The 11,175-nt window shown below is 35.0% G+C and overlaps 2 protein-coding genes across 2 annotated transcripts in view; one reads left to right on the top strand and one right to left on the bottom strand.

The window, feature by feature from the left end:
* Positions 1-3,336: 3,336 nt before the first annotated feature.
* On the bottom strand, positions 3,337-4,605 carry utp23 (UTP23 small subunit processome component). Its single transcript, XM_043218208.1, has 3 exons — positions 4,221-4,605; positions 3,965-4,139; positions 3,337-3,880 (listed from the first exon to the last, which is right to left on the bottom strand). The coding sequence occupies exons 1-3, from the start codon at positions 4,406-4,408 to the stop codon at positions 3,482-3,484; spliced, it is 762 nt and encodes a 253-aa protein (XP_043074143.1). The 5' UTR covers positions 4,409-4,605; the 3' UTR covers positions 3,337-3,481.
* A 299-nt stretch (positions 4,606-4,904) lies between these two features.
* eif3hb (eukaryotic translation initiation factor 3, subunit H, b) overlaps positions 4,905-11,175 on the top strand; it is a 51,769-nt gene continuing 45,498 nt past the window's right edge. The window contains exon 1 of the mRNA XM_043218207.1: positions 4,905-5,183. Within this exon, the coding sequence (XP_043074142.1) occupies positions 5,109-5,183 (75 nt within the window). The 5' untranslated portion in view covers positions 4,905-5,108. The remainder of the gene's footprint in view (positions 5,184-11,175) is intronic.

The raw sequence follows: 11,175 nt of genomic DNA, 5'->3' as shown, positions 1-11,175 counted from the left end.
CTATAGGAGAAAACACAAAACAACACTATTTATGTGGGCAGCTGAGTAAATTGGCATAAATGCTGACTGGAAGTGAACACTGGAACCTGTGGGAGTCATTGGAACTGTGTTAAGGCTGGAAAAGAACAATGACGTGAATGCTCTTTTAGTTAATGAGCAGAATATAGAGTGTGGAACCAGAAGACCCGAATTCACCTTACTCCAGAAGCAGCTTTCAAACGACCACACACTCACTCTTATCAAAGAACAGTCATAAACATGTTCTAAACCAAGCACAGTTAAAATAGCGCTAAAGGAAGAACAATAGACATTGTTCGTGATTTATATTGGAAGTCACAGATGTACTGAAGTGATGAATATAGACCAATGAGACGTAATATTAGCTCGTCTTAAAGGGTTTCTGTGGTGTCTTTTGTGTGAAAGGTTGCCATGAGTACAGAGGCTGTAAATGCCAAGCAATATATCTAGTGAGAACGGGCCCGCTCAGAATTTAACCCCTGGGACGTTGTAAGGGTCGCAACACGAATGTTAATGACGAGACGGTCGTAATTTTTTACTCATGAGGAGTAACGTTGTAAAGACGCAAGCTGACCTTTGATTTCACTCGAGTTTGAAACAACATGACCTATGTCTACAACAATAGACACGCACAAAATGTTTAGACCACCCAGGACACCCACTATACACAGGGAGGAAAAAACTGATCAATAAAATACAAGATTCTTATGAGACTCTTATAAGTGTCTTATGCCAACCACTTAACATTGTTTATATGATAAAAATTATCAAAAATTATTGTAATTATAAATTTAAAAAATAAATAAAAAATTCATTTGTTCATGTGATGGCAATTTTCAGAAGCCGTTATTCCAGTCTCCACATGATCCTTCAGAAAATATTACAGCATACTGATTTGCTGCTCAAGAAACATTTCTTATTCATTTCAATATTCATGTTGAGAAGTTCAAACTATCAGCATTTATTTGAAATATATGTCTTATATTATACAATAACTATTTTTACTGTCAATTGTTATCACTTTGATGGACCCTTGATAAATAAAAATACACTTTGAAACTATAATTATACACATACATTTATTTTATCGTTACAATATGAAAATGTAAATTATAATGTAAATAAACAATCTGCCAAAATATAGGATAATAAAATTATTAAATGATTAAGAATTTATACATTTGGATTTTTGTGAACTAAAGATGAATTCCAGATGATTCTTTATAAGAAAGAGGTTGAAAACAAAACAAACTGTATGGCAAAATATGACAAGAGTTAACTGAAAAAAGTAAGTCTTACACCAGGTAAAACAATTATATTACATAATAATATATGCTAGAGCTTTAATTAGTTTTCCTAAAAATGATCCCCTGGGGGATGCCAAGTCAAAATATTGTCCAAATCCCTCATATTTGCATCCAAATTGCTAACAATGTATCAAACAGTGCTAAATCCTTACCAGCTCTTTCCTGAGCCAGGCCAGAGCGCTCTCAATGTCCAGCCGGCCTGCGTCCCCGTCTCCAGCCATACGCTTCCCTCTGCACACCTCCTGGGATGAGGAATGGTCCCTGCACATCGCTGCTGCTTTACAATGATCAAAAGAAGTTTCTTTACAGGAGAAATCTCTCAGTCTGGTAAGAACTACTTCCATTGTTTCTAAAGGTGCTGATGAGGTGCACAGAGCTCTCTGTTCTTCCTGTCAGCTGTAGATACAGCTCTGTCACTGTGTCACCCTGTCCACTACTGGCGAGTCCACTCTGGGATGGACACTTAAAACACCCCCTCCCTTCACCCCCCGCAATGCCATAAACATGCGCACACTCTGATTTTGCGTGCGACATAAGTCTGTTTATGTGCAAGGGAGTGACGTAGAGAGACCGACGTCAGCCTCGTCTGTAGTGTTTCTGATTTGCCACGAGCTTTGTAAATGTTTAATGCAGTTGAATAGATGACGTGTTGATCTGGAGTTGCTACGGCTTCGCAGGAAGTACTAGTGAAGGCAGATGGAGTCTATGGAATGTCCTTGGCAGTGCCAGGATGGTAAATAGCAAGTGGACTTCTGTGGACTGGATAGACCACAAATTACGTTTGCCAGGTCATAGCTCTGATCCCATGCAGATTTTAGTATTAACTCATATCAGCTACTGCTGATCCTTAAACTACTCGTGGGTCTGAAGTCAATGGTTGTGAATCACCCAGGCAGCCCTGTGGAGCCGCATGCTGTCACGGCCTCTCTGCGTTTCCCAAGCAACCGGCTCAAATAAGCAATGCATCCCAACTCGGGACAAAAATAGTGAAGACACAATTGAGGCTATATTTAAACCCAATAGATCAAACCAACAACGTCTCTGACGTTACAGGCTTTCAAAGAGACAGAATGGGACCAAGTTCTCTTCATCCATGAAAAGAGAGTCTAGCCTTTCGGTTCTCTTTCAGAACCTCCGCCATGCATGAATCACCAGACTTAAATTCTAGTGTCCTACAAAAAGTTTAGCCAATTTGATTAAATGACCTACATGAAAACATACTGTGCATGTGGTAAATTCCCTTGCGAAAGCATTGGGTTGCAATATTAATGTAATGTAACATTAACAAATGCAGTTTTCACGAGGTCATACTTATAGGATATAGGTTATACCACCCTCTTGTGGTAAAAAAAACATTTAACCTCCCATCTGCCCTCAAAATACCTAAAATTATGACTTCGAAACGTAATTATTAAATAATATCAAACCTTATTGCATTATAATAAATATTATTACATAATTATTAATCACATGTGACCATGGGCCATAAAACATATGTTTTTTGGAAATTGAGAGTTCCTCAACTGAATTCCATCAGTTGAATAAATAATCTTTCTATTGAAGTCTGGTTTGTTAGGATAGGACAATATTCGTCTGAGATACAACTATTTGAAAATGTGGAAACCGAGGGTGCAAAAACTTACTACTAATCAAAAATTAAGTTTCTATACAATTATGGTAGGAAATTAACTAAATATCTTCATGGAGCATGATCTTTACATAATAGCCTAATGATTTTTGTCATACAAGAAAAATTGTTAATTTTGACCCATTCAATGAATAGTTGGCTATTGCAACAAACAGGTACCCGTGCTACCTGTTTGAAGATTTCGAAAACAATGTTAACCATATATATAACATCATTATTTTTGAAGTCATCATTATCTGTGCCCTCCCTCCCTCATGCATTTTTCATTATAAAAACACAAAGCATATATCTAACGTAATGCAATTTAATCTATCCTTAAATAATGAAACGGTCACAAAATGGTAAATGGTCACAAAACAGGTATTGATAATAAAAGAAACACTTGTTTATTAGACAAAACAAGCTGTTTGCTTGCACAAATGTGTGGTCTGGGAAAAGCAAAAACTTTACAATAAAAAAACCGCTGAGGAACAAATAATTGGTACTCTGGCAGAAGCGAGGCTCGTCTCTAGGCAGTTGTGGGATTGGAGCTGGCTGCCGCTTCCTCTCCCCCAGCAGGCTGTAGCTTCCTATGTCTACTCCGCTTCTTTTTCTCTCCATCTGTCTTTTTGGGCTGCTGAGGCATGGGTTTCTTCTTTTTCTTCAGGCAGCTAAGTGGGTTGGGATTGCCGGATTTCCTCTTACGTTTTTTGCCTCTCTTGTCACTACCGTCTTTGCTGAGGCCCTCCTTCTCTTTCAGAGTCTGAATGCTTGACTGTTGTGATGGACTCATCAACTCCCCCCGCTGAACCGCTTCGACGTGCTTCAGCGTTCGCTCCGAGAGCTTGTCTAGCACCATGGTGTTGAGAACAATGTAGAGCAGAGGAACCCCAGGAATCTTCTTCAAAGCCTTTGTCAACTCTTGATCCTGGTGATAAGGATTATTATATGCCATTTTATTATATTTATTTTACAAAATTACATTTTTTTGGACCAGTTATAGAGTCCTTACCTGAGTTGCAATGAAGTAGTGCTGCGGATTTGTCTCCCCAACCATTGACAACAAACACTCTGATGCAGGAACTGGATCTTTCGTGTGCTTGCATTTCCTGATCTGAAATTTCTGTAAGATGAGTTTTGCTCCGTAGAGGTCTTTTGCAAGGGTTTCAAGCTCGTCAAGCGCGCAGCTGCACAGAACGAAACAAAAACGATGTTACACAAGCATACACTGGCAATAAATACGAGAAATAGCGAGGGCGTTAAGTTACCTTGTGGTACAGAGCTGAACTTCTCCCATGAGATACTTTGGCAACTGCTCTTTGATTTGAATTTTATTCTTTAACGCCGCGTGACAAAACGTCCCATCGATTAATATTTGGAAAGGTTCCCTAAAGCAAAAGTTGTACTTGTAGAAACTGACGGTTTTCTTTGCGTGTTTCTGACGTTTTATCTTCATGGTGAATTAGTGATACATGAAGCTCAGACAGTTCAAGCAAATAGATTATCTTGGCTAGATAATAAAAGAATATGAATAAATCTGAACACGCGAGGACTGACGCTCTTGATTTGCGTAAATATGTCAAAAAACAGTTCAACGAAGCTCACGCCAGTCTCAAACATACCAGCATGGTACTGGAGTGGTTACAGTAAATGGTCACCGGGTAGAAAACGGCAAACGGCTGTTGGCTATCTCGTTAGTTCTAAAAAGTAATTATAGATAATGAATGTATAATAACTACTATTAAATATACAAGTTTAATGTATTATTATTAGATAAAGGCTTTCAGAGTGTTATAGTTAACTCACTCTAGGAACACTTCACTGCAGTCACTGTTTCTTCTTTCCACTTTTACAGCTGCACGTTTTAGTGAAGGGAAGTCCGCTCGCGAATCGATTCTTTTCTTTCGAATCGATTCATTTGAACAGCTCATTTCTTGTCAAGTTACCAGTTCAAAAACACAATAACGTGGCGCATAAAAAAAATCACTTGTCACATATTGTTCTTTATTGCTATTGATTTGTAATTGCGTTCATTTTTTCGAACGGTTTAACCCTTTTATTGACTGGGTCCGATTCTAACGAACGATTCATTTGTCGCTATCAAGTTCAACGGAAGGGACCGGTTTAGCGGTTTTGTATCACCGGAGCGCGTGAAGATGGCATCCCGTAAAGAAACACCGGCTGGAACAACCCTGTATTCTCTCGTCAAAAAAATCCAGATCGAAGGACTGGTAAGACACCGTTTAACAGAGTCACCGGAGCTGAGCTTAGGTGTTTGAACGTTTCTGTTGCTTAGTATCATCTGTGCAGGTGTCACACCTATAATAATAATAATAATAATAATAATAATAATAATAATAATAATAATAATAATTTTCTAGTTAGTTACAAATGCAATTAGTGGAAAATTTATAAATGCTGATGATGTTAGAAATTACAATATTTTACTAACTTGCCTTTGTATGATTATCCTTTTAGGGGTTTATTTGTAGTTCTCCTATTTAATTCCACAGGAACATTAGCAACGTTTACTTTTAAGTTAAAATTATCTGCGGAGATGTCAACTTTAAAGAGCGCTTAAACATAAAAGTCTTGAGTTCATGTAAATATAAATCGTTTCATGACTAGAACTGTTTAATTCCTGTCTGCTCCTCTGACTAATTGTAACTTGATAATAAAACAACTACAGTCTATGCATGTGCTCACTTGGCTGGAAAAGATTAACATGAGTTGATGCGTGTTAACAACTTAAGTTGCTATATATATATATATATATATATATATATATATATATATATATATATATATATATATATATATATATTTTTTTTTATTTCGCTTTGGATAAAAGCGTCTGCAAAATGACTAAATGTAAAATGACTAAATGTATTTATGATTTCTACAGAGAGACTTAACATTGTTATCAGTGAACACAGACATGGATATTTTTCCATATTTATCAGCTATTGTTTATGTTGTATGCATCTAGGTTACACATATGTTGGACCCATCTAATCCCTCTGTGCTCCTGTACAGGTTATGTTTGCATTAGTCCCCATTGTAAAGTTGAAAAGGATGTGTCTTACATTAATGAATGAACTTATACATCTTTCTCTTTAGTCAAAAGTGCAGAATTACACTCTTGTTACTCAGTATACATTTTTGTGCCTGATATTTCAAAGTGATGTTGAAACTCACCCTGTTTTTTTATAATTATAAAGTAAACAGCAATGTCTTATTATAAAGCATTTACCAAGCAGCTGTTTGGTTTTTATGCATAATTTAATGGAAATTCTATATAATTGTTCTTAATCACTTTTGTTTTGGTATTACATGTATGTTTTTGTATATTTCTACTTGTATTTCTACTTGTTTTGTTTGTTTATATATATATATATATATATATATATATATATATATATATATATATATATATATATATATATATATATATAATATACACACACAATATGTGTGTGTGTGTGTGTAAATATATATGTATACAAATGTATATGTATATATATATATATATAATTGGTTAAGTGGTTGTTCCATCAGATTGTAGATCATTGCTTCAGTTTTATGGGCTTGAACAGAAGTCAATTTTTTTTTTTTTTTGCTGTGTTTTTGTAGTTAATCTGTTTGTGTGGCCACAATAGGTTTACTGAACCTAATTAAACTCAGTGATGCTTATGGAAGTTTCTCACTCAGCTTTCTTGTCATGGTCCCAGCTGCTAATTGAATGAGTGCAAAATTTTGTGAATGTACAAAAATATTCATTTATAAATTTTTCTTGAAAACCGTTACACTCGGTGTTCTACTTTTTTTAGTTTATAGCCCAAAAAAGCTTTTTTTTTTTTTATCAAGGTGCCTCAAGCAAAGCTGTCATCAGTGATTTCATTGATTTTCTATCCACTTGCCCCACAGCCTTTTTTTGGGGCTTTACTAAAGCTCCCGGTTTCCTGTTGGTTGGAGCTGTTTGAATGATTTTTTTTTGCCCGTGGGCTTTCCAGAACACTCTCTGCTGTGTCTTGATGCTCAAACTTAAAGATGCTGACGGTTCATGTGCCTTCTTGCACATTCTGAGCTGGAACGATGCTTTTGAGGAAACATTTTGGGCTTCCTGAAGGTTATTTGTTGTTTTTTGTTTGTTAGTTTGGTTTTGTCTGTCCCGCGATTTTACTGACTAAGGTTTTTCTTTCGTCTCTCATGCATGCATCGCTGAGAGTTTTGTTCTTTTTGTTCATTGCTCAGTATATGCAGACATCATCATTCATTGTCTTTCCAGCTCTGTGCTGCAGAAAAATGTGTACAGGCATGGATGATGTGTTCAGAATAATGTACCACTTTCTCCTTTTTTATGTTTACCTAAAAGATAAGAACTGTCAAAAGTTTTGTGACTTTTAGATCCCGTTTGAATGCAAGTGTATTGTAAAAAGTTGTTGAAATATACCTTAAGCAAATATACATTACAGTTCAAAAGTCAGTACGAGTAATACTTTTACGTTTACATACTTTTCATTTAATGAAAAGTGACAAGAAAGACAGACTATAAAATATGAAAATTTCTTATTCAAATAAATCAGAAAATACCCAAAATCATAATTTTCATACAAATATTAAACGGCATAACTCTTTTTAAGAATAATATATTACAATCTAAAATACATTAAAATAGGAAAATGTGTTTTTTTTTCTTCTTTTTTATTAAATAAATGGGAGCCTTATGAACTTCTTTCAAATAATTAATGCCAACCTCAAATGTCGGAGCTGTTTTTGTCTCTTTTCTGTAACAAACAGCTATTTTTAAAAATACACGAACTACAGTATGAAACAAATAGTCTGTTTGATGTAAAATATTGTTACAAAAAATTTAATTTAAATGTTTTTAAGCTGAAAAACTTTTGAAACATGATTGATTATTGCTGTCGCTTTCTCATACCCCTGTAATCAACCCCATCCCCATGAAACAAACAATTAGGAGGCTTTGTGCACGTTCATGTAAACTTTAATAGATGCCGTCATCAATCTTGGTTTGTCATTTGGTGACAAATTGTGGTTATGATGGGTACTAATGACAATATCAGTTGACAGTGGATGTCTGTCTTTGGAGCCCCTGGAGTGCTCTAAAGTCTGTCCATCTTCCTTGTTTTTAATAATCAGAATCTATCTATTTTTTCTTTTTCTTTTGGGCTCTTAGTAAAATCACCAGATCCCTTTACATTTTATTCCACAAGGCAAAAGCATATGCAGGTCACTGGAAATGCATCTGATGTGGCTGTTATTGATATGCTAGTTTTCTTGTTAATCCTCCCCCGTGAGCAAAACGGCGACTTAAGAAGGGATAGAGGAAGACCCTGATATTAACCATCTGCTGTATTTTCCCTTTCGGTTCAGCCACCTGAGCATCAGGCATTGTTGCTGTGCTCCATTTTGTAGACCTGCTGTTCACAGAGTTTTTAGATGAATACAAATAAGCTAAATGTATAAAGCAGGTGGATTAGAGGCAACTGCTTCAGGGTGGGTAAGCAGCTTAAGCGGAGAGCTCTACAAATCCCTTCCAGGGATATGTATCTTCTCAGCTCTCTCCGTTATGTGAAACTCTTTATTTTTGACCTTTCAGGCAAAAGCTAAGCACTTTTTAAGCAGTGTGAAATAAGGTCTGCTTATGCATGAGAATAGTGGCAGGGTGATGTGTAACTCATTTGTGATTTATGATTCCCCTAAGATTTTTTTTTCTCTTTTTTATGCAAAAAATATTAGTGTATGAGATGTATAGATTTGCTATATATATGATGAATATTATGTGTGTGTGTATATATATATATATATATATATATATATATATATATATATATATATATATATATATATATATATATATATATATATATATATATATATATATATATATATATATATATATATATATATATATATATATATATATATATATATATATATATATATATATATATATATATATATATATATATATATATATATATATATATATATATATATATGTATGTATGTATGTATATATGTATGCATGGATGTATATATGTATGCATGGATGTATGTATGTGTTTATGCGTATGTATACACACACACACACACACACACACACACACACATATATGTATGAGTATTTACTCACTGTATGTAAGTCTTTGCAAGAATGTTGCCTGTCATCCAGGTGTGAGGCACATGGTCAACAGGGGGCAGCAGTGGTCCACTGAAATCAATGAACTGTGTCGCTCTTTGCTTCATGCACTTCAGCACTACCTTACATTTTTTCAAATAGTGATATTGGTTGTCAATTTTCTTTTGAGAGCACTAAATAAAGAGCAATAACTAGGCATCAATGGGTGCCACTGAGTACTAAGCAGACAGGGATTTGGAATGTTCCACGTTTTATAGCCATATTTTTTCCATATTTATTTATAGATAATAAGATTTTTAAGAGTTTTAAGAGTTCTAAGATTTTTATCCTCTGCTGTAGTTTGTCAGCAGTAATTAATAGTTTGCATCAAACATCCATTTTGCCATTAATTGTAATAATTGTTTTCTCACTGTGCTCCACACAGAGATCTTATTTCATGATCATTATGTCTGTCTGGAATGGCATATATATATATATTAATGTGTGTGTGTGTGTGTAAATATGTACATACATACATATATACATACACACACACACACACATATATCATATTCATCATATATATTGTAAATCTATATAGCTCAGGCACTAATATTTTTGCATTAAAAAAACAGAAATAATATTTTAATAATTTCGGACACCACTGTACGTTTATGCACACGCATATAAATATACACCTTGTCCGTCATCCAGTTGTAGATGTGTGTAGACAGTAGTGTGTGTATATCTGTTTGTATATGTATACACTACTGATCAAATTGAGACCAATTCTCACTATTAACTATGCTTATTAGCGTGCATATTACTATTGTATCATATTGACTATTTGTTTGTTCTTATAATGCACATATTAATGCCTCATTCTGTATGACCATGTTTTAGATCCCTTAAACCTGCCTCAAAACTAAACTTACAGTTACCTCAATCACTTTTGATAAACAACAAATTGTGAGTTTAAAGAAAAACACTTCATTAATAGTGAATGTTTTCCATATTCTAGTGCCACCATAGTAACTGTAAAACAATTAAGATTCAAGTTTCACAGTCTATTTCTTTTTTAAAGACGTTTCTTATGCTCACAAAGCCAAGGCTGCATTTATTTGATGAAAAATTATTATTATTATTATTTCTTTGATTACAGTTTTATTACCGTTTAATTTATTTTATAATGTAATGTATTCTTGATGGCAAAGTTTTTTCAGTGCCTATTACTCTAGTTTTCAGTATAATACGATCCTTCAGAAATCTTTACATTTAAAAATGCAGAGTTACCTCGTTTTTTTCCTATTTAAAAGAAAATGGATGAGTACATATAGTTTAGGCTTTGCATTTTTAAATGTAACGGAGAAGGATTCAGAGTTGCCTTTTCTTGGTAAAAGGAAGGTCTTTTTCCTGTTTAAAAGGAAATGGAAGAATGCATATGGTTTAGTCTTTGAATGCCTTCTATGTTACGATCAAAATTGCCGGTTCCCAACATACCAGTGGATAAATACCCACAGTTTGCACAGTATTGGCAGGTCAGGTTACTTTCCTCCGGTGCTTTTTATGACTAATGTGTTTAGGTTGCTTTAAAAGATGTAGACAAAGTAATTCACTCTCTCAACAACCTTTTGGCAGATTCAGATGGTGACAGAAGGTGAGTGTGAGTGGAGCTTATATACGGCCCTTGAGGGCCCTCTGCGAGGCGATAGCACAGTGACGGCGGGCTGTGAAGTGCAGATTAACAGGCTGAGAGAAGAACTTGATTCGCCGTAAACCTGGAGCACTTCTACAGCAAGCGTAAAAGATTGATGGCTGAGTTGGTGCAGAGGGCGCGCAAAAAGATTCTGGCAAGCAACAGGAAGTAAAGCGAATCTGGATTTTGTATTTGTCCTTCAGCATTCCTCACAATTGCCCGCTGTGCCATTTTCTAGCTAGGGTCAGTGTGCCAACAGGATACTATCGCCATTCCAACTGAAAGCTGTTTTCATCGCCTTTTATAACTCGTTTTTTGTCACTTTAAAGTTTTAAGCATCTTTTAAAGCAGCTTTTATATGGCTTCTGCGCTTTTCCATACA

Source organism: Puntigrus tetrazona, chromosome 19, assembly GCF_018831695.1.
Source record: "Puntigrus tetrazona isolate hp1 chromosome 19, ASM1883169v1, whole genome shotgun sequence".
NCBI lineage: Eukaryota > Metazoa > Chordata > Actinopteri > Cypriniformes > Cyprinidae > Puntigrus > Puntigrus tetrazona.
This window is presented reverse-complemented; position numbering and strand designations above follow the sequence as displayed.

Excerpts from the sequence above, each read along its gene's own strand:
- utp23 (XM_043218208.1), bottom strand. The coding sequence starts at position 4,408 with ATGAAGATAAAACGTCAGAAACACGCAAAGAAAACCGTCAGTTTCTAC. Across the intron at positions 4,140-4,220 it reads GTTCAGCTCTGTACCACAAG|CTGCGCGCTTGACGAGCTTG; the intron begins GTAACTTAACGC and ends CGTTCTGTGCAG. Across the intron at positions 3,881-3,964 it reads ACTACTTCATTGCAACTCAG|GATCAAGAGTTGACAAAGGC; the intron begins GTAAGGACTCTA and ends CCTTATCACCAG.